The sequence below is a fragment of the Bombina bombina genome, chromosome 5 (genome assembly GCF_027579735.1).
Source record: "Bombina bombina isolate aBomBom1 chromosome 5, aBomBom1.pri, whole genome shotgun sequence".
Lineage (NCBI taxonomy): Eukaryota > Metazoa > Chordata > Amphibia > Anura > Bombinatoridae > Bombina > Bombina bombina.
In genome coordinates, this window is record NC_069503.1 from 775,624,062 (window position 1) to 775,647,773 (window position 23,712).

At 40.7% G+C, this 23,712-nt stretch overlaps 1 protein-coding gene across 1 annotated transcript in view; it reads left to right on the forward strand.

Annotated features, from left to right (window-relative positions):
* The window catches only part of LOC128660820 (cytochrome b5), a 130,060-nt gene that overhangs the window by 87,909 nt on the left and 18,439 nt on the right, over positions 1–23,712 (forward strand). The window contains exons 3-4 of the mRNA XM_053714865.1: positions 5,995–6,024; positions 7,238–7,272. Of these exons, the coding sequence (XP_053570840.1) occupies positions 5,995–6,024; positions 7,238–7,272 (65 nt within the window). The remainder of the gene's footprint in view (positions 1–5,994; positions 6,025–7,237; positions 7,273–23,712) is intronic.

A 23,712-nucleotide genomic window follows, 5' to 3' on the forward strand; every position in this document is an offset into this window, starting at 1 on the left:
GAAACATTCGACATGAATCTGATAAACATAGTGTCTCAAGACACCACATACAAGAACATAAGGGGGAACCATGTAGTTTCAAAATCGCCCCCATTGAAAGTATTTTACCCTCCAATAAATATAATAGATTCATTAAGCTTCGTCAAAGAGAGACTTTTTGGATCCATAAATTTGGAACACTTTTTCCAGATGGTCTCAACGAAGTCATTGACTCTGCTGCTTTTTAATTTTAATTTATATATTATTTTAGTAATTTCATGGTTACATTCACTTCTTTTTTACTGATGTTGGTATCCCCCCATATACTCTATCATTATTACATATATATTATAGATCTAGATTGGGGACAAGTCCTATATTAGTTACACACATAGAAGTACATATATTAGTTCACATTATCAATAATTCTTGGAAGTGTACACAGTATTTATATTTTATTATATACACACCTTGTATTATCAGTATCACACATATAAGGTTAATTATTACTTGCAGCAGTACTAGGTATATACACCTCACACATCACTTCTATCATTTGATTATTTATATATTCACACATTAGAAACCATTGGTTATTCTGAAATCACAACTTATATTTTTAGCACTTTGACCATCAATGGTCTTTTACTACATATTATATTTTCACATAAGACACACTATTTTTCTACACATATTATATTTTTATATAAGACACACTATTCTTCTACACGGATGGGTAGTAATATTATTTATAGTACCATGACCATAGTCTATATATATATTTTTTTTTTTTTTTTTTTTTTTTGAATTTAGGAGGGAACTCTATTCACTAGTAATTGGGGGTACAGAATTAGTATTATTCTTGAAATGTTCACTGTTTATATCACTATTTAAGTGTATAATTGTTACAATAAATGAATGTTTTATTTCAGTATAGGATTTAGATATATATTATATGTATATAATTAGAATGCAGACACTGAATCTAAATATCATATTAAGAGTTGTAAAAAATCCCTTTAATTGTAGAGTACATCGCAGTGTAGATACCATCATCATAGAGATGGTTGCACTTAGAAACAACATGTATAGGATTTACACCTCTAAAGAGATATAGAAAATAGGAACGGAATAGTTCGCCAAACTGATTCAGATAGTGCAATAGAGTTTATTTTAAAATATGCAGGATTTAGTCATTCCCTATTTATGATGTATTATTCTTTAGAATAAACCTTTTTAATATTATATTCAGTATATTCATTTTACACATATTTTTATCATTAGATATATAGTGTTAACAAAAGCAAAGAATTTCATTTAGGAGTAGTACAAATAAATTTATTCATAATAGCGTTGTTACGACAGGAGGTCCCTTTAATAAATCAAAATGAGAAAATCGTATACCATTTCGAGAATATATACATCATCTAGATAGATATTTAATGCATCATATCCAAGTATTTGATAGTGGAAATTTAATTTCATATGAAGCCCATTATCAATATATATAGGTACTATTTAGTTCTTAGCTTGGTTACACATTGGAAGCGAAATCGAGAGATTTTATTAATCGCTATTTTTTGGAGGCCCGTTTTGAGGAGGAAATGTGCAGGAAGCTCGCAATATTAAGTAGACAACTATATTGTTACGTTTTATGATTATACCATTGTTTTTTATGATTATACCATTGTTTGTAACTTGTTGGATACATGTATCTATTTCAAATTATGTTACTAAGTATCAGCTGGATGTGTTTCAACAGCCAATGGCTGACAGCTACACGCCTATTGGGTCTGATGGGGGGAGGGAGGATTTGGTAATGAGCGGCAATATATAGCCGATTCAAATGTTTATACAAATATGCCTGAAGAAACGGCCCATAAGCAGCCGAGAAACGCGTAGCAAAGAATATATACCTGATATCTATTTGTGGAATCTGTATGGTTGTTGTTTTTAACATTGATTAAAATCTATTTTTTATACCATCGCATATGATTCCATGATAAGTATATCCTCATTACCAATCCTTGGGAGCTAGTCTGTTACCAGTTCCTGCTGGTGCTGGAGATCAGCACTAAAGAGACACAGCGGCTCAGACTTTGACGATTACCACAGCGAGAGAGTGCACCGGAGAGAGCTAGCTGGCTTGCTCTGATAGCCAGTCTGCGCCTACCAGCACATTGGTGTGCTAAGTCAAAGTGTGAGTACCCTGGGCATAGTATACTTGGACAGGGGGGTTTATATCACACTGGATACACACATTTGTCGCTTCTGTTTCCCCTCCACCCCTATAGATCTGCCTCCGGCCACTTAGGAACTAAGAGGGCATTCACAGGAGGACAGTACAGCACCATCGGCAGCAACTGGTGTTGCTTACATCATTTGGACATTATATATATGGACATTACACATTCTTTTGGGACAGAATATCAATTGTTGCATCGTCTGTATGGTGAGAGTCCATGATCTGTTCATAACCATTCGTATACATTGCTTGTCATTGTCCACATTATTAATTATTTTTTGTTTTTTACTTAGTTGTCATAGCGCCCTCTTGTGTGTCTATCACACGTATATTTGAATTTAGTTCTTAATGTTCTTCAAGGGGTTCCGTTTGAACCTATGCATTCCATAGATATTAAGTTGTTATCTTGGAAAGTTTTTTTTTTTTATTTTTGATTGCTATTTCTTCTGCTCGCAGAGTTTCTGAGCTTTCAGCATTACTATGTGATTCTCCTTATCTTATTTTTCATTCCGATAAGGTAGTGTTGTGTACCAAACCTGGTTTTCTTTCTAAGGTTGTTTCTAACAAGAATATTAATCGGGAAATTGTTGTTCCTTCATTGTATCCTAATCCTTCTTCTAAGAAGGAGCATCTGTTATGTCTGTAATTTGGACGTAGTCCGTGCCCTGAAGCTCTACTTGCAGGCGACCTAAGAAATGTTGTCAATCCTCTTCATTGTTTGTTGTCTTTTCTGGGAAACATAGGGGTCAGAAAGCTACAGCTACCTCTTTCTTTTTGGCTGAAGAGTATCATCCGTTTTGCATATGAGACTGCTGGACAGCAGCCTCCTGAAGGAATTACAGCTCATTCCACTAGGGCTGTGGCTTCCTCATGGGCATTTAAAAATGATGCTTCTGTTGAACAGATTTGCAAGGCTGCAACTTGGTCGTCTCTTCACACTTTTTCCAAATTTTCCAAATTTGATACTTTTGCCTCGTCCGAGGCTGTTTTTGGGAGAAAGGTTCTTCAAGCAGTGGTGCCTTCCGTTTAGGTTCCATCTTGTCCCTCCCTTTCATCCGTGTCCTATTGCTTTGGTATTGGTTTCCCACAAGTAAGGATGAAATAAAATAATAAATAAATAAATTTAGATTATTTTTTTTTTAAATCGCGTGTCTAAATCCGAAAATTGAAAAGTTTAATATTTATTATTATTATTATTAGGGAGGAGCTATATATACAGCTCTGCTGTGGTGCTCTTTGCCTCCTCCTGCTGACCAGGAGGCGTAATCCCACAAGTAAGGATGAAATCTGTGGACTTAAAGTGAATGTAAAGTCAAGCTCAATGCTAAACACTGCTTAAAAGCTGACCTTAAAATACTGCCACTTTAATTCATCATTTTTTCAGCAAACCTCTAATTAACTAGTATTTGAGCTTTATTTCATTACGATCGTCATCTCAATCCTCTGCCCGCCATCTTGGATTAATGATTGACATTGTAGGCTCGCTTGTGTCAACCAATAATCCGATCAACCACGGGGGGACCAAACCCCTTTCGGCTACGTCACTCGTATGTAATGCGCCTGTGTTTGGAAGCCGTCACACAGAGCTCTCACGCACGTTCACATTTAGCGCATGCGCTATTACACTTATGGGACTTTTCAGAGCGCTTGGTAAGTACGCAACGCATGCGCTGTGTATAGCAAAGCCGGGAGCGCTCATTGACTTTACGTATACAGTGGGTGGGACTGCTGTATACCTTACAGGGGATTAAATCCGGAAGTTGCGGGTGGGAGGAGCTGCTACCTAAAACGGAGCAAATTTGGTAATAAAAATATAACCTTTACTTTGTTTTGTTTTTTTAAAATAAAGCGGCGGTTTTCTTTATTAACTTGAAAGCAATATTAAAATTGCTTAAAATAAGACAAAATTGACATTCACTTTAACGTGTCTATAAAGAAATAAATTTATCAGGTAAGCATAAATTTTCTTATATACAGTGTGTGTGTTTGTTTGTTTGTATGTATGTATGTATATATGTGTATATAGAAAATTGCAAAGGGGTACCAGCACTCACTTTATTTGTAGTTCATCATCCGGGGTGCTCTTCAAGTGATGTACATGTAAATCAGGCAAGGGGGGAAGGCACTCGCCATATTAGTATCAAACTCTTTTATTGTTAACGTTTTCGGGGTTGCCCCCGTCCTCAGACGTCCTCAAAACACGACAGGTCTGGGTGCAAGAACCATAGCGAAAATTACACAACAAATTAATACAACACACAGAGAAAGTCCAGCACTCACTTACAAGCTCTCGGCTAAGATTTAAAAGCAAAAATGGAAAGGTTAGTTACCGCATCTGGCCAAATGGGACAAGCCCAGGTACCACGTCAAGGTCCTTTCCAATACCTGGGACTCTAAAACAGCCACACAATGCAAGCTCTCAAATCCAAACAAACCTTTCAATTTTTGCTTTTAAATCTTAGCTGAGAGCTTGTAAGTGAGTGCTGGTCTTTCTCTGTTTGTATTAATTTGTTTTGTAATTTTCCCTATGGTTCTTGCACCCAGACCTGTCTGGGGTTAACTGCCTGTGACTATGGGGACAGCCCAGCTTCCTGTGAGTGCCTGTGAGCACCCAGGGCTGAGCATGTTGCAGGGTCATGTGATGTGTACCCGTTCCGGTATGAGAGCGCCAGTCCCCTTCCGTGTTTTGTATATGTCTAGGGTGATTTGTTTGGATTTGAGAGCTTGCATTGTGTGGCTGTTTTAGGGTCCCAGGTATTGGAAAGGACCTTGACGAGGTACCTGGGCTTGTCCCATTTGGCCAGATGCGGTAACTAACCTTTCCATTTTTGCTTTTAAATCTTAGCTGAGAGCTTGTAAGTGAGTGCTGGGTTTTCTCTGTGTGGTGTGTGTGTATATGTATGTATGTGATCTCTGATGAAGCGCATTGCACATGCGCTAAACACGTCAGATCTACAACACCTTACCTTGTACACCACTGAGTGTCCTATCACCTATGCCTGAATAAACCCACTTGGTTGCAAACGATCCAGCTAGTCCTCGTCTCTTTGTTGTTCATATATGTATATGTATATGTGTGTGTGTGTGTGTGTGTGTGTGTGTGTATATTGATTCTCACAGAGTTCCAGCCAGCATTGAAAGTTTTTTTCTGGGGCCCCGTCTGCCATATTTATATTCAGTAACCGGATACTTGAGTGTTTTTGATACCATATGTGCCATATAGTTTTTTTATTGTGCCTGTCAGGGGCTCTCTATGTCGCACCTCTATAGTCATTTTCAGTATCATAGTTTGGAGTTCGTGTGTTCCCTGTTCTCAGCTCTCTTGTTTTTAGTAGTGGGTTCTGTATTGTTGGGATTTGGGTGGAGAATAGACGTCCCTGTCTAGGGAGTGATTTGGTGTTTTTTTTTAGTAATAAAGCATGTTGCACCCTGTGCAGCCTTGGTCCTTCTTTGATTGATATAATTATATATATATATATATATATTATTCTTTATTTATAAAGCGCCGAGAGATTCCGCAGCGCTGCCCATGGGTACAAGGATAACAGTACAATGGAGAAACAATACGATAAGACAAATACACAGAGAATTGAGGGCCCTATTCCAGTGGGAACTTACAATCTAGATGGGTGGGTGTGTGTATGTGTGTGTGTGTGTATATATATATATAATTATTGTGTGATAAAAAAAATATTTTCAAGAGGTGATTTAGCTTTTGATATATAACTTTATGAATGTATGTTAATGTAATTTCATTTCTTTTTCCTTAGGATGATAGATCAAAGCTACAGAAACCAGCGGTGAGTTTTGCCCATATAAGTTTTTTTTTTTTAGGGCTAGTTATAATCTTTTTGTGACCATTTTGCATATGAAGATCTGCATTGTACAACAGTGCATGAAATTATGTTGCATCTCATTAATACATAGTACTCGTTAATCCTTTATTCCAGACAATATGAAATAGTCCTGATACTCTACATAAATATAAAACAAAGAAAAGTTTACATTATGCACTTTTAACAAGTAGTGTCACTTTTTGTAACCTCCTTTACCCATTTCTCACAGATTGTCTTTCACTTTTTTGCTTTGTTTAACACGCTCATTCAGGTGAAGGCAGAGGTGGTTTTTGACCATTTACCTTTTTCAGGGAAATTAACAATAGTAGCCAGAACGATATAAAGGGTCATAGACCAGTGGTGCTGTTGGTGTTTACATTTATACTGCCCCCTTTCTGAAGTCCACCATTATGTATTAAGTCTTTTTGCAGCTGCATGGCAAAATACTAAAAATGTGACCCCCAGCAACTCTTGTATATAAGCTACATGCCCAGATATCACAAATTAGCAAGGAGCATGACCCAGCAGCCCATGTCATGCTCAGATATCACACAATAATATGGAACGTGGATCTAGCAATGCCTTTGTGACCCTCTACATGCCCTGATTAATAAATCAACTACTTGCCCAGATATAAAACTTTAACAATGTGCATTTCCTCCAACAATCAGTCTGCGAGCTCTCTTACCGTAAGACAGATCAATTGCACACACTTGCAGCTTTATGGCAAAACATAATGCCTTATGCCAGGTTAATACTTTCTCCAGTCCCCTTGCTTTCTGCTGTTTTTGCTGCTGCCACAAGCAGTTGCATTTTCACTTTATAACCTCAATTAGCACCAAGCTCAAGGACAGAATAGGCAGTGGAGAACTTAGGAAAGATGCATTTAAAGAAGTGGAGGCTCTGATGTACACAACTGAGAGACAGGTGAAAGTACTCTACAATTTGCATGTAATGGTAGCTTTTCATTTGCATTTAGCACAATAGGTGTAGTGTGTTGAAGAACAGGGACCTCCCTAGATCTGCTAGTGGGTGAGATGACAAACTATTCTGCTCTGAGATCCTGGATGAAACGTGATCTAAAAAAAAAATCTGAGCTACATACAGTCTCATTTGTGAATCTTTGTAAGCTGGGGTGTAACAATTAACCCTTTGGTTTTTGTTTTTTTCCCAACAGGACACATTCATTACAACCACTGAATCTGAATCCAGGTATTGTATTAGATTTGCTAAAATATTTCCAGAACGTACATATAATACACATACAGTATGTGCAATATTGAATGTGCTCATGCCATTGAACACACTAATTGCTTGATCTTTTGTTCCAGTAAATATTAAAACTTTAATTTTGTCTTTGGAAACTCCCATCAATATAGAAATATGTATACAAATGTACTTGTTTTCTTGGTATCCTTAGTTGAAAAAGAAAGTGTACATATCCTTAACTACTGGACACTAGCTAGTGATTAGTGCCTGTTGTCATTGGCTTAATAGTTTTCAGCTAACTCCCGGTAGTGCAGGGGTGGACAATTACCAGCCCTACAGATGTTATGGACTACATCTCCCATGATGGTTTGCCTGCATTATGGCTGAACAAAAACATTATGGGAGATGTAGTCCATAACGCAGTAATTGCCACTATGGGGTTGATCAGTCCTTTTAGCAAAGTTTATCTATTGGTTTTCAACAGAAAATCACCATTATGTGTTTAATCTCTTTGCAGGGTTTAAAACCGTTAATTACAAGCAATAATTCACTAGAACATTTTCATTTTGCACTTTTGTATCCCTTTATGGAATCATTTTAATGGGGATGAAAACAGCAGTGCGGGTTAAGTGTGTACAGCGCTGGACTCGATAACACCTAATGAGCTTGAGGGCCCGTGTTTCTGGCGAGCCTTCAGACTTGCGAGAAACACAAGTTATGGAGCAGCGGTCCACTGCTCCATAACCTGTCCGCCTGCTCTGGGGAGGTGGACAGACATCGCCACAATTCAAACCGATTGAATACGATCGGGTTGATTGACACCCCCCTGCTAGTGGCTGATTGGCCGCGAATCTGCAGGGGGCAGCGTTGCACCAGCAGTTCACAAGAGCTGCTGGTGCAAGGCTGAATGTGGAGAGCGTATTGCTCTCCGCATTCAGCGAGGTCTGTCGGACATGATCCGCAATGTCGGATCATGTCCGACAGGCCTTTAATAAATAGGCCCCTCAGCCTCTTCTTCAGTATTAATACAGTTAATATAGCAATTGATACAAAGGCCTCAATTTATCAAGCTGTCTACTTACCTGCATTCGACGGCCCCAATACGCTCGCCTAAGATCGCCTAACATCGCCGCCGCGGATCTGAATACGTTCACCAAATTTTTCAAGAAAGCTGTCAAAAAGCCGCTCACCAAGTATGGTGCGATGAGCAGCGGACTGTTAACCAACAGTCATCGATCTTGTTACACTTCGGCGTCTTTGAAGCTTTCTTGCTAGCCTGTCACTAAGCTCCAACACTATACTATACTGTTTACCCCCTATACCGCTGCTCCCGGACCCCGCCGCAACTATAATAAATATATTAACCCCTAAACCACCTCTCCCGGACCCCGCCGCAACTATAATAAATATATTAACCCCTAAACCGCTGCTCCCGGACCCCGCCGCCACCTACATTATACATATTAACCCCTAATCTGCCCCCCTACATAGTTATTAACCACTATCCTGCCGATCCCGGACCCTGCCGCCACTATAATAAAGTAATTAACACCTAAACCTAAGTCTAACTCTAACCCTAACACCCCCTAACTTAAATATATATTTAAAATAAATTTAAATAAATATTACTATTGTTAACTAAATAATTCCTATTTAAAACTAAATACTTACCTATAAAATAAACCCTAAGATATCTATAATATAATTAATAATTACATTGTAGCTATTTTAGGATTTATTTTTATTTTACAGGCAACTTTGTATTTATTTTAACTAGGTACAATAGTTATTAAATAGTTATTAACTATTTAATAACTACCTAGCTAAAATAAAGACAAAATTACCTGTAAAATAAAACCTAGTTTTAAGTTACAATTACACCTAACACTACACTATCATTAAATTAATTACATAAATTAACTACAATTAAATAAAACTAATTACAATTAACTAACGTAAAAAAAACCCACTAAATTACAGAAAATAAAAAAGAATTTTAAGCTAATTACACCTAATCTAAGCCCCCTAATAAAATAAAAAAAGCCCCCCAAAATAATAAAATTCCCTACCCTATACTAAATTACAAATAGCCCTTAAAAGGGCCTTTTGCTGGGCATTGCCCCAAAGTAATCGGCTCTTTTACCTGTAAAAAAAAAAAAAATACAATACCCCCTCAACATTAAAACCCACCACCCACACACCCAACCCTACTCTAAAACCCACCCAATCCCCCCTTAAAAAAACCTAACACTAACCCCCTGAAGATCACCCAGCCGGGCTCAAGTGGACCTCCAGACCGGCAGAAGTCTTCATCCAGGCGGCATCTTCTATCTTCATCCATCCGTAGAGGATCGGGTCCATCTTCAATCCATCCGACGCGGAGCATCCTCTTCCATCGACGTCCTAACACTGAATGAAGGTTCCTTTTAAATGACGTCATCCAAGATGGTGTCCCTTGAATTCCGATTGGCTGATAGGATTCTATCAGCCAATGGGAATTAAGGTAGGAAAAATCCTATTGGCCGATCCAATAGAATGCAAGGTCAATCCTATTGGCTGATTGCATCAGCCAATCTGATTTTTCCTACCTTAATTCCGATTGGCTGATAGAATTCTATGAGCCAATAGGAATTCAAGGGACACCATCTTGGATGATGTCATTTAAAGGAACAGTCATTCATCGTTTAGTCGTCGGGATCAATGGATGCTCCGCGTCGGATGTCTCCAAGATGGAGCTGCTCCTCGTCGGATGGAAGAAGATAGAAGATGCTGTCTGGATGAAGACTTCTGCCCATCTGAGGACCACTTCGCCCGGATTCGTTAAGGACTTAGGCCCGGCTGGGTGAAGACGGCTCAAGGTAGGGTGATCTTCAGGGGGTTAGTGTTAGGGTTTTTAAAGGGGGGTTTGGGTGGGTTTTAGAGTAGGGTTGGCTGTGTGGGTGGTGGGTTTTAATGTTGGGGGGTGTATTTCTTTTTTTACAGGTAAAAGAGCTGATTACTTTGGGGCAATGCCCTGCAAAAAGCCCTTTTAAGGGCTATTTGTAATTTAGTATAGGGTAGGGAATTTTATTATTTTGGGGGAATTTTTTATTTTATTAGGGGCTTAGATTAGGTGTAATTAGTTTAAAATTCTTGTAATTTTTTTTTATTTTCTCCTGTTAAGTGTAGTCAGTCCACGGGTCATCATTACTTCTGGGATATTAACTCCTCCCCAACAGGAAGTGCAAGAGGATCACCCAAGCAGAGCTGCTATATAGCTCCTCCCCTCTACGTCACACCCAGTCATTCTCTTGCACCCAACTAATAGATAGGATGTGTGAGAGGACTGTGGTGATTATACTTAGTTTTTATATCTTCAATCAAAAGTTTGTTATTTTAAAACAGCACCGGAGTGTGTTGTTCCTTCTCAGGTAGAATTTGAAGAAGAATCTACCTGAGTTTTTGGATGATTTTAGCCGGCGTAGCTAAAATTCATTTTGCTGTTCTCGGCCATTCTGAGGAGTGAGGTAAACTTCAGATCAGGGGACAGCGGGCAGGTTCACCTGCAAAGAGGTATGTTGCAGTATATTATTTTCTGAGGAATGGAATTGACTGAGAAAATACTGCCAATACCGATATAATGTAAGTTCAGCCTTAAATGCAGTAGTAGCAACTGGTATCAGGCTGTTTATGTATATATGTGTACACTTCAGTATTCTGGGGAATGGCACTTCTCTGGGTAATACTATATGCATATAATTTTTAGCCTAACTTGCAGTGGGAACGTCTAGCAACAGGCTGTTTAATGACATTTCATGATATTTGATTTTAAACGTTTTTGCTGGCATGCTAAATTGTTTAATTATCTGAGGTACTGGGTGAAAAATTGTTTTTGGGCACTGTTTTTCCACTTGGCTGTCGTTTATTTTAATTTAAGACAGTTTACTGAACTTCCCTCACTGCTGTGGGTGAGGGGGAGGGGCCTATTTTGGCGCTTTTGCTACGCATCAAAAATTCAGTCAAAAGTCTTTTTCTCTTGCTGCATGATCCGGATCGTCTCTACAGAGCTCAAGGGTCTTCAAAAATTATTTTGAGGGAGGTAATCACTCACAGCAGACCTGTGAGATTGTGCTTTGACTGTGATAAAAAACGTTTATATTTTGTACATTTTTTTCTGCTATTAAGGGTTAGTTATCCATTGCTAATGGGGGCAATTCTTTGCTAAATTTATGCCTTTACCGGGAAAAATTTGATTGTTATAATTTCTCCAACATAGGTGTGTCCGGTCCACGGCGTCATCCTTACTTGTGGGATATTCTCTTCCCCAACAGGAAATGGCAAAGAGCCCAGCAAAGCTGGTCACATGATCCCTCCTAGGCTCCGCCTACCCCAGTCATTCTCTTTGCCGTTGTACAGGCAACATCTCCACGGAGATGGCTTAGAGTTTTTTAGTGTTTAACTGTAGTTTTTATTATTCAATCAATTTAGTTCTTTCAGTTCTTCAGGGGGTTCCGTTTGAACCCTTACATTCCGTTGATATTAAGTTATTATCTTGGAAAGTTTTGTTTTTAGTTGCAATTTCTTCTGCTAGAAGAGTTTCAGAATTATCTGCTCTGCAGTGTTCTCCTCCTTATCTGGTGTTCCATGCAGATAAGGTGGTTTTACGTACTAAACCTGGTTTTCTTCCAAAAGTTGTTTCTAACAAAAACATTAACCAGGAGATTATCGTACCTTCTCTGTGTCCGAAACCAGTTTCAAAGAAGGAACGTTTGTTGCACAATTTGGATGTTGTTCGCGCTCTAAAATTCTATTTAGAAGCTACAAAGGATTTTAGACAAACATCTTCCTTGTTTGTTGTTTATTCCGGTAAAAGGAGAGGTCAAAAAGCAACTTCTACCTCTCTCTCTTTTTGGATTAAAAGCATCATCAGATTGGCTTACGAGACTGCCGGACGGCAGCCTCCCGAAAGAATCACAGCTCATTCCACTAGGGCTGTGGCTTCCACATGGGCCTTCAAGAACGAGGCTTCTGTTGATCAGATATGTAGGGCAGCGACTTGGTCTTCACTGCACACTTTTACCAAATTTTACAAGTTTGATACTTTTGCTTCTTCTGAGGCTATTTTTGGGAGAAAGGTTTTGCAAACCGTGGTGCCTTCCATTTAGGTGACCTGATTTGCTCCCTCCCTTCATCCGTGTCCTAAAGCTTTGGTATTGGTTCCCACAAGTAAGGATGACGCCGTGGACCGGACACACCTATGTTGGAGAAAACAGAATTTATGTTTACCTGATAAATTACTTTCTCCAACTGTGTGTCCGGTCCACGGCCCGCCCTGGTTTTTTTAATCAGGTCTGATAATTTATTTTCTTTAACTACAGTCACCACGGTACCATATGGTTTCTCCTATGCAAATATTCCTCCTTAACGTCGGTCGAATGACTGGGGTAGGCGGAGCCTAGGAGGGATCATGTGACCAGCTTTGCTGGGCTCTTTGCCATTTCCTGTTGGGGAAGAGAATATCCCACAAGTAAGGATGACGCCGTGGACCGGACACACCGTTGGAGAAAGTAATTTATCAGGTAAACATAAATTCTGTTTTTTCCAGTTCCTTATTATTAAACTGTCATAACTTTTTTCTGTGCTTCTTAAAGGCACAGTGCGTTTTTCATATTACTTGTAATTTGAGTGAAAAGTATTTCCAAGCTTGCTAGTTTAATTGCTAGTTTGTTAAACATGTCTGACTCAGAGGAATATCTCTGTGCTATATGTGCAAAAGCCAAGGTGGAGCCCAATAGAAATTTATGTACTAATTGCATTGATGCTACTTTGAATAAGAGTCATTCTGTACAAATTGAACATCATTCACCAAACAACGAGGGGGAAGTTATGCCGACTAACTTGCCTCACGTGTCAGTACCTGCATCTCCCGCTCGGGAGGTGCGTGATATTGTAACGCCGAGTACTTCAGGGCGGCCATTACAAATCACACTACAGGACATGGCTACTGTTATGACTGAAGTTTTGTCTAAATTACCAGAACTTAGAGGTAAGCGAGATCACTCTGGGGTGAGAACAGAGTGCGCTGATATTAGGGCCATGTCAGATACTGCGTCACAATTTGCAGAACATGAGGACGGAGAGCTTCATTCTGCGGGTGACGGATCTGATCCAAATAAACTGGATTCAGACATTTCAAATTTTAAGTTTAAGCTGGAAAACCTCCGTGTATTACTAGGGGAGGTCTTAGCGGCTCTGAATGATTGTAACACAGTTGCAATACCAGAGAAAATGTGTAGGTTGGATAAATATTTTGCGGTACCGTCGAGTACTGACGTTTTTCCAATACCTAAGAGACTTACTGAAATTGTTACTAAGGAGTGGGATAGACCCGGTATGCCTTTCTCACCCCCTCCTATATTCAGAAAGATGTTTCCAATAGACGCCACCACACGGGACTTATGGCAAACGGTCCCTAAGGTGGAGGGAGCAGTTTCTACTTTAGCTAAGCGTACCACTATCCCGGTGGAGGATAGCTGCGCCTTTTCAGATCCAATGGATAAAAAGTTAGAGGGTTACCTTAGGAAAATGTTTGTTCAACAAGGTTTTATATTGCAACCCCTTGCATGCATTGCGCCTGTCCCGGCTGCAGCAGCATTTTGGTTTGAGTCTCTGGAAGAGACCCTTGAATCAGCTCCATTAGATGAGATTACACACAAGCTTAAAACCCTTAAGCTAGCTAATTCATTTATTTCTGATGCCGTAGTACACTTAACTAAACTTACGGCTAAGAATTCCGGATTCGCCATTCAGGCACGCAGAGCGCTGTGGCTAAAATCCTGGTCAGCTGATGTTAGTTCTAAATCTAAATTACTTAACATACCTTTCAAAGGGCAGACCTTATTCGGGCCCGGTTTGAAGGAAATTATCGCTGACATTACAGGAGGTAAAGGCCATGCCCTGCCTCAAGACAGAGCCAAACCTAGGGCTAGACAGTCTAATTTTCGTGCCTTTCGTAACTTCAAGGCAGGAGCAGCATCAACTTCCTCTGCACCAAAACAGGAAGGAGCTGTTGCTCGATACAGACAAGGCTGGAAACCTAACCAGTCCTGGAACAAGGGCAAGCAGGCCAGAAAACCTGCTGCTGCCCCTAAGACAGCATGAAGTGAGGGCCCCCGATCCGGGAACTGATCTAGTGGGGGGCAGACTCTCTCTCTTCGCCCAGGCTTGGGCAAGAGATGTCCAGGATCCCTGGGCGTTAGAGATCATATCTCAGGGATATCTTCTGGACTTCAAAGCCTCTCCCCCAAAAGGGAGATTTCATCTTTCAAGGTTGTCAACAAACCAGATAAAGAAAGAGGCGTTTCTACGCTGTGTACAAGATCTTTTACTAATGGGAGTGATCCACCCGGTTCCGCGGTCGGAACACGGACAAGGGTTTTACTCAAATCTGTTTGTGGTTCCCAAGAAAGAAGGAACCTTCAGACCAATCTTGGATTTAAAGATCCTAAACAAATTCCTAAGAGTTCCATCGTTCAAAATGGAAACTATTCGGACAATCTTACCCATGATCCAAAAGGGTCAGTACATGACCACAGTGGATTTAAAGGATGCCTACCTTCATATACCGATTCACAAAGATCATTACCGGTATCTAAGGTTTGCCTTCCTAGACAGGCATTACCAGTTTGTAGCTCTTCCATTCGGGTTGGCTACGGCTCCAAGAATCTTCACAAAGGTTCTGGGCTCTCTTCTGGCGGTGCTAAGACCGCAAGGAATTTCGGTGGCTCCGTACCTAGACGACATTCTGATACAAGCGTCAAGCTTTCAAACTGCCAGGTCTCATACAGAGTTAGTACTGGCATTTCTAAGGTCGCATGGGTGGAAGGTGAACGTAGAGAAGAGTTCTCTCTTACCACTCACAAGGGTTCCCTTCTTGGGGACTCTTATAGATTCTGTAGAAATGAAGATTTACCTGACAGAAGACAGGTTAACAAAGCTTCAAAATGCTTGCCGTGTCCTTCATTCCATTCAACACCCGTCAGTGGCTCAATGCATGGAGGTAATCGGCTTAATGGTAGCGGCAATGGACATAGTACCCTTTGCACGCCTACATCTCAGACCGCTGCATTTGTGCATGCTAAGTCAGTGGAATGGGGATTACTCAGATTTGTCCCCTACTCTGAATCTGGATCAAGAGACCAGAAATTCTCTTCTATGGTGGCTTTCTCGGCCACATCTGTCCAGGGGGATGCCATTCAGCAGACCAGATTGGACAATTGTAACAACAGACGCCAGCCTTCTAGGTTGGGGCGCTGTCTGGAATTCCCTGAAGGCTCAGGGATCATGGACTCAGGAGGAGAGTCTCCTTCCAATAAACATTCTGGAATTGAGAGCAGTTCTCAATGCCCTTCTGGCTTGGCCCCAGTTAACAACTCGGGGGTTCATCAGGTTTCAGTCGGACAACATCACGACTGTAGCTTACATCAACCATCAAGGAGGGACAAGAAGCTCCCTAGCGATGATGGAAGTATCAAAGATAATTCGCTGGGCAGAGTCTCACTCTTGCCACCTGTCAGCGATCCACATTCCTGGAGTGGAAAACTGGGAGGCGGATTTCCTAAGTCGTCAGACTTTTCATCCGGGGGAGTGGGAACTTCATCCGGAGATCTTTGCCCAAATACTTCGACTTTGGGGCAAACCAGAGAGAGATCTCATGGCGTCTCGCCAGAACGCCAAGCTTCCTTGTTACGGGTCCAGGGACCCGGGAGCAGTCCTGGTAGATGCTTTGACAGCACCTTGGACCTTCGGGATGGCCTATGTGTTTCCACCCTTCCCGATGCTTCCTCGATTGATTGCCAGGATCAAACAGGAGAGAGCATCGGTGATTCTGATAGCGCCTGCGTGGTCACGCAGGACCTGGTATGCAGATCTAGTGGACATGTCATCCTGTCCACCTTGGTCTCTGCCTCTGAGACAGGACCTTCTAATTCAGGGTCCTTTCAAACATCAAAATCTAATTTCTCTGAAGCTGACTGCTTGGAAATTGAACGCTTGATTTTATCAAAGCGTGGTTTTTCGGAGTCAGTTATTGATACCTTAATACAGGCTAGGAAGCCTGTTACCAGAAAGATTTACCATTAAAATATGGCGTAAATACTTACATTGGTGCGAATCCAAGAGTTACTCATGGAGTAAGGTTAGGATTCCTAGGATATTGTCTTTTCTACAAGAAGGTTTAGAAAAGGGTTTATCCGCTAGTTCCTTAAAGGGACAGATCTCAGCTCTGTCCATTCTTTTATACAAGCGTCTGTCAGAAGTTCCAGACGTTCAGGCTTTTTGCCAGGCTTTGGCCAGGATTAAGCCTGTGTTTAAAACTGTTGCTCCACCATGGAGCTTAAATTTAGTTCTTAACGTTTTACAGGGTGTTCCGTTTGAACCCCTTCATTCCATTGATATCAAGCTGTTATCTTGGAAAGTTCTGTTTTTAATGGCTATTTCCTCGGCTCGTAGAGTCTCTGAGTTATCAGCCTTACATTGTGATTCTCCGTATCTGATTTTTCATTCAGATAAGGTAGTTCTGCGTACTAAACCTGGGTTCTTATCTAAGGTTGTCACTAACAAGAATATCAATCAAGAGATTGTTGTGCCATCATTGTGTCCTAATCCTTCTTCAAAGAAGGAACGACTTCTGCACAATCTAGATGTAGTCCGTGCCCTGAAATTTTATTTACAGGCAACTAAAGATTTTCGCCAAACTTCTTCCCTGTTTGTCGTTTATTCTGGACAGAGGAGAGGTCAAATAGCTTCTGCTACCTCTCTCTCTTTTTGGCTTCGTAGCATAATACGTTTAGCCTATGAGACTGTTGGACAGCAGCCTCCTGAAAGAATTACAGCTCATTCCACTAGAGCTGTGGCTTCCACTTGGGCCTTTAAGAACGAGGCCTCTGTTGAACAGATTTGCAAGGCTGCAACTTGGTCTTCTCTTCATACTTTTTCCAAATTTTACAAATTTGACAGTTTTGCTTCTTCGGAGGCTGTTTTTGGGAGAAAGGTTCTTCAGGCAGTGGTCCCTTCCGTATAAAGATCCTGCCTGTCCCTCCCGTCATCCGTGTACTTTAGCTTTGGTATTGGTATCCCAGAAGTAATGATGACCCGTGGACTGACTACACTTAACAGGAGAAAACATAATTTATGCTTACCTGATAAATTCCTTTCTCCTGTAGTGTAGTCAGTCCACGGCCCGCCCTGTTTTTTATGGCAGGTCTAAATTTTTAAATTATACTCCAGTCACCACTGCACCCTATAGTTTCTCCTTTCTCGTTTGGTTCTCGGTCGAATGACTGGGTGTGACGTAGAGGGGAGGAGCTATATAGCAGCTCTGCTTGGGTGATCCTCTTGCACTTCCTGTTGGGGAGGAGTTAATATCCCAGAAGTAATGATGACCCGTGGACTGACTACACTACAGGAGAAAGGAATTTATCAGGTAAGCATAAATTATGTTTTTCTGTAATTTAGTGTTGTTGTTTTTTGTACTTTAGTTAATTTTATTTAATTGTAGGTAATTGTATTAAATTAATTTATTTAATTGTAGTATGGTGTAATTGTAACTTGGTTAGGATTTATTTTACAGGTAAATTTGTCTTTATTTTAGCTAGGTAGTAATTGAATAGTTAATAACTATTGTACCTAGTTAAAATAAATACAAAGTTGCCTGTAAAATAAAAATAAATCCTAAAATAGTTACAATGTAACTATTAGTTATATTGTAGCTATCTTAGGGTTTATTTTATAGGTAAGTATTTAGTTTTAAATAGGAATAATTTAGTTAATAGTAATTTTATTTAGATTAATTTAAATAATATTTAAGTTAGGGGGGTGTTAAGGTTAGACCTAGGTTTAGGGGTTAATAACTTTAATATAGTGGCGGCGGTGTGGGGGGGGCAGGATAGGGGTTAAACACTTTATTTAGTTGCGGCGGGGTCCGGAAGCGGTAGGTGGCAGCGGTGAGGGGGGGGGGCAGATTAGGAGTGTTTAGACTTGGGGTACATGTTAGGGTGTTAGGTGCAGACACTTCCCATAGGAATCAATGGGATATTGGGCAGCAGCGAACATGAGCTTTTGCTGCTGTCAGACTCCCATTGATTCCTATGGGATCCGCCGCCTCCAAGGGGGCGGATTGAAAACCAGGTACGCTGGGCCGGAATAGTGGCGAGCGTACCTGGTTGTTATTTGATAACTAGCAAAAGTAGTCAGATTGTGCCGAACTTGCGTTCGGAACATCTGGAGTGACGTAAGCATCGATCTGTGTCGGACTGAGTCCAGCGGATCATATGTTACGTTACTAAATCCTACTTTTGCTGGTCTGTAGGGCTTGATAACTATGGTGAATCAACCTCGCCACAAATACGCTGTGGAATTCCAGCGTATTTGTGGTTGACGGCTTGATAAATAGAGGCCAAAGAGTGTCTGGTTTTAACCTAACTGAAATATTTCAGTACTATTCCGGATGTTTTATGATTTGATTTTATGATATGCTATGTGTTTTAAATAATATTAAATTATTATTACTTAATCAGTTTAGAGTTTTTTACATTATTGGGATTTCCCATTGCACTACATTTGTTATTTTATTGTTATGGTTAATATTATGCACCCTATTAAGACAGAATTTCATACCACTCCGTGATTTTGACACTTAGTGCTTTTAGCACCTTTCCATATACTGTTTTCGTTTTGCATGAGAACAGCAGTGCAATATACTTTCAATCTTTCTTTCATCAGATAGTGAGAGTCGACGGGTCACCACATGTGGTAATACACCACCTGACCACTAGGAGGAGATAAAAGAAATCCATATATTTGACAGTACCTTATTATTATAGTTACTGTTTTCCTCTTAAGGGTTAATCAGTTTTACATTTTACGATTTCTTCCTTTCCGAGTTATCTGTGTGTTTTGTATTGCTTCTTTGCTTCAGTTTAGTTCTGATACTTAAAGGGACAGTCAACATTAAAATGAATGTTACATAATTTGCACTATGTTCAGAATTATGTAACATTAACCTAGCAAAAAATGGATTTTAAAGATTTAACTCCCCATACCCGTTCTTACCTTACCATACTCGCCAGCCTCTTCTGTTTTCTTCAACTAAACACGAGGTAGCGCCTTTGAAAACAGCGTGCTTGTGATGCACTGTTGAAGAAAACAGTACAGAATTGTGTAACATTAAAGGGACAGTCAACAACAGAATTTTTGTGGTTTTAAAAAATAGATAATCCCTTTACCCATTCCCCAGTTTTGCATAACCAACACTGTTATATAAATATACCTTTTACCTCTGTGATTACCTTGTATCTAAGCATCTTCTGACAGCCCCCTGATCACATGACATTTTATATATCTATTGAATTAAATTTTAGCCAATTAGTGCAGTGTCTGTCACAATCCACGGGCGTGATCACAATGTTATCTATATGGTTTACATGAACTAGCTCTCCCCTGTTGTGAAAAGCAAAAAAAAGCATGTGATAAGAGGCGGCCTTCAAGAGCTTAGAAATTATCATATGAACCTTCCTAGGTTTAGCTTTCAACTAAGTATACCAAGAGTACAAAGCTAAATTGGTGATAAAAGTATATTGGAAAGTTGTTTAAAATTACATGCCCTATTTGAAACATGAAAAGTATTTTTTGGACTTGACTATCCCTTTTAATTTTAACGTTGACTGACCCTTTAGGCTACTTACTGTTACTTTAAATCAAACTAGTGCTGCTTAGGCCACTGGTCCATCAGATGACACTAAGGTAGGCCCTAACCGTTCAATTTTTTTTGCTTTTTAAGGATTCTTAGGTGTGTGTCCCTGCTCAGCTTTGTACGTCATATGCTGAGTCTATTTCTAATCCTAAACATGGTTTTGCTGTGCTTCAGAGTGTGAAATGGTTTTTGTCTTATCAAAGTTGCTCTCAGGAGGGTTTATCTGAACTTTCTTCAAAACTTAGTGTATTCACTTTGCTATTAATGAGGTATTGGCTATTCCTCCAGCATTTAAGCACAGGCATTTGAGCTTTTAGCTCATCAGAGACTTCCCTTAGTAGTGGCCCATAAAACAGCCTTCCCCTTTTCTTGTGCCTGACTCAGTTTCTGAACTTCTTTCTAAAGAATGGCAGAAGCTAGGTAATCCTTTTTTTCCAGCTGCTAAATTTAAGTATGTGTTTTTTCTTTCCTATGGCATTGAGAGTCCACAACTTAATTCCAATTACTTGTATGATATTCACCTCCTGGCCAGCAGGAGGAGGCAAAGAGTACCCAAGCAGAGCTGTTAAGTGTCACTTCCTTTACCTATAACCCCCAGTCATTCTTTGCCACTGTGAAGGGAGGACAGCAAAGATTTAATCCTTTTATGGGTAGTTCTCACTGCAAGCAAGGATTAGGGTCAAGCTGTCTCCATGTCAATCTCTTTAGTAAGATTAATGGTGACTTTTAGTAGTTAGAAGGCGGCGAGGTGGTCTTTTGCTTTACTTCTAAAACAATTGCTACCCCTTTGTAGAAAACCAGATTTAGTTACTCTGTTCTTTTGTTTGTCTACAGGTCCCTGATAGAGAGTGGAGCATCTGTCACACCTTAGTAGCTGTCTCTCTGCCTGGCAGCTGGATACACAGTTAAGTTCCTTTGCCTTCTAGGTACTGAAGGTTGCACTTGAAGGGGTTAAATCCTTTATTGGATCTTATTGGGTCTTTGCTTATCCTTTTTATTGATTGTACATATAAAGGGCAGTTTGCAGGCACGTGTATGTGTTCAGGGGAGCTGATAATCAGGAGACTTAAGGGTTAATAATTTTCCTTTGTTTTGAGAGAGAGTATCTCTCGAGACTGGCTGAAGGGTTAATAAGGGGGTTTAGATTTTCCCTTTTTATTGATTCTGAAAATTCTTCTTAATTACGGAACAGTAACAAGTGTTTACTATTTTTATGGATAGGAGTTCTCTAGAAACGTGCGCTTTTTACTGTGGCTCTGTTTTTTTTTCCATAGCTGCTTACGTGACTCTCCACTCTTCTGTGTACTACGCAGAGCGGAGCTTTTGTCAGTCAGTGAGTCTGATCTGTGATGGCTGTGTGTTTGCCAATCGGATCGTCTTGGCAGAAAATACTTTTTAATACCGGCTGGAGAGTCCCTCATACTATTTCTAGTGGCAGCTTCTGGTCCGGATAGGGTAGGACACCTCAGTTAGACTGAGGGTTAGAACTGCTTTATTTTTACCTAAAATTTTGCATGTGCTTTAGCAATTTATCGCTCTGAAGGATTCCATGGATGGATTACATGGATGGAAGATAAACTTAGAAAAGAGTTATCTGATCCCAAGTACCAGGGTGGAATTCCTGGGTACTATAACAGACCAGAGACATTGCAAGCTAACTTCGGAATGTCTTGCCCTCTGGACCTCCTTGAGTCCCTCGGTTGCTCAGTGTATGGAGTTGATTGGTTTCATGGTGTCCTGCATGGATATCATTTCTTTTGCCAGGTTCCGTCTCAGACCTTTACAGCTGTGCATGCTGAGGCAGTGGAATGGCGATCATTCAGATTTGTCTCAACAGATTGTATTAGACAGTCGGTCGAGAGAATCGCTCTCTTGGTGGCTCTGTCCAGATCATCTGTCCCAAGGGACATGCTTCTTAAGACCATCCTGGGAGATTGTGACTACGGACGCAAGCCTATCTGGATAGGGAGCGGTTTGGGGTGCCAGGAAGGCACACGGGTTGTGGACTCAGGAGGAGTCCTTCCTCCCTCCCAATCAATATTTTGGAACTACGGGCAATATTCAAGGCCTTGAAGGCTTGGCCACTTCTGGGTCCGTCCCAGTTTATCAGATTGCTATCAGACAATATAGCCTTGGTGGCTTACATCAACCATCAGGGGGGAACGAGAAGTTCCTTGGCGATGAAGGAAGTATGTCAGATTCTGGAGTGGGCGGAGGCCCACAGCTGTTGGCTGTCAGCTATCCAATTCCGGTTGTGGACAACTGGGAGGCGGATTTTCTCAGCAAACAATCCTTTCATCCAGGGGAATGGTCTCTCCATCACAAGGTGTTTGCGGAGATATGCAGCAAGTGGGGGACGCCGGAGATGGATCTCATAGCGTCCCGTCTCAATACCAAGCTACCCAGGTACGGGTCGAGGGATCCCCAAGCGGATCTAATAGATGTACTAGCAGTGCCCTATAGGTTCAAACTCGTATATCTTTTTCCTCCAATACCGTTTCTTCCTCAAGTGGTGGCCCGCATCAAGCAGGAGCGGGTATCGATAATCCTGATTGCTCCATTGTGGCCGCGAAGGACGTGGTTCGTGGATCTAGTGGGGATATAATCATCTCCTCCGTGGAAGTTACCTTGTCGCAGAGACCTGCTGATATAAGGTCCATTTGTTCATCAAAATCTAGATTCTCTGAGGCGACTGCGTGGAGATTGAACGCTTAGTCTTAGCCAAGAGTGGTTTCTCAGAGTGTCATTTATACTCTTATTCAAGCTCGTAAACCAGTTACTCTGCGTATCTACCACAAAGTGTGGAGGACCTACTTATTCTGGTGTGAAGAGCGTGGTTTTTCCTGACACAGAGTTAAGGTTGCCAGGATCTTATCTTTTCTCCAGGATGGGCTGGAGAAGGGCCTTTCTGCTAGTTCCCTGAGGGGTCAAATTTCGGCTCTGTCGGTTTTATTGCACAAGAGACTGGCTGAGCTTCTAGACGTGCAGTCCTTTGTTAAGGCTCTGATTAGGATCAGACCTGTGTTTAGATCTGGGGCTCCTCCTTGGAGCCTAAATCTTGTTCTTCGGGTTTTGCAACAGGTTCCCTTTTGAGCCTCTGCATTCCGTTGACATTAAATTGTTATCTTGGAAGGTTCTCTTTTTATTGGCTATTGCCTCTGCACGCAGAGTTCCTGAGATCTTTGCTTTGCAATGTGAGCCCCCTTGTCTGATTTTTTTTTTTTTTTTCATGCAGATAAGGCAGTTTAACGTACTGAATAAGGTTTTCTTCCTAAGGTTGTGTCAGATCGCAACATCAATCAGGAGATTGTGGTTTCTTCCTTATGTCCTAATCATCCTTCATCGAAGGAACTCTTACTTCACAATTTGGATGTGGTTCCGACCTTGAAGTTCTTTCTTCAGGCTACTAAGGAGCTTAGACAATCTTCCTCTTTGTTGTCTATTCGGGGAAGCATAAGGGGCAGAAGGCTACTTCGACTTCCCTATGTTTTTGGTTAAGGAGTGTCATCCATTTAGCTTACAAGACAGCAGGACATTGTCCTCCTGAGAGGATAACGGCTCATTCCACTAGAGCAGTGGCTTCCTTTTGGGCCTTTAAGAACGAGGCCTCTATGGATCAGATTTGTAAGGTGTCTACCTGGTCCTCCTTACATGCATACTTTTTAAAAATTTTACAAGTTTGACGTTTTTGCTTTGGCTGAAGCAGCTTTCGG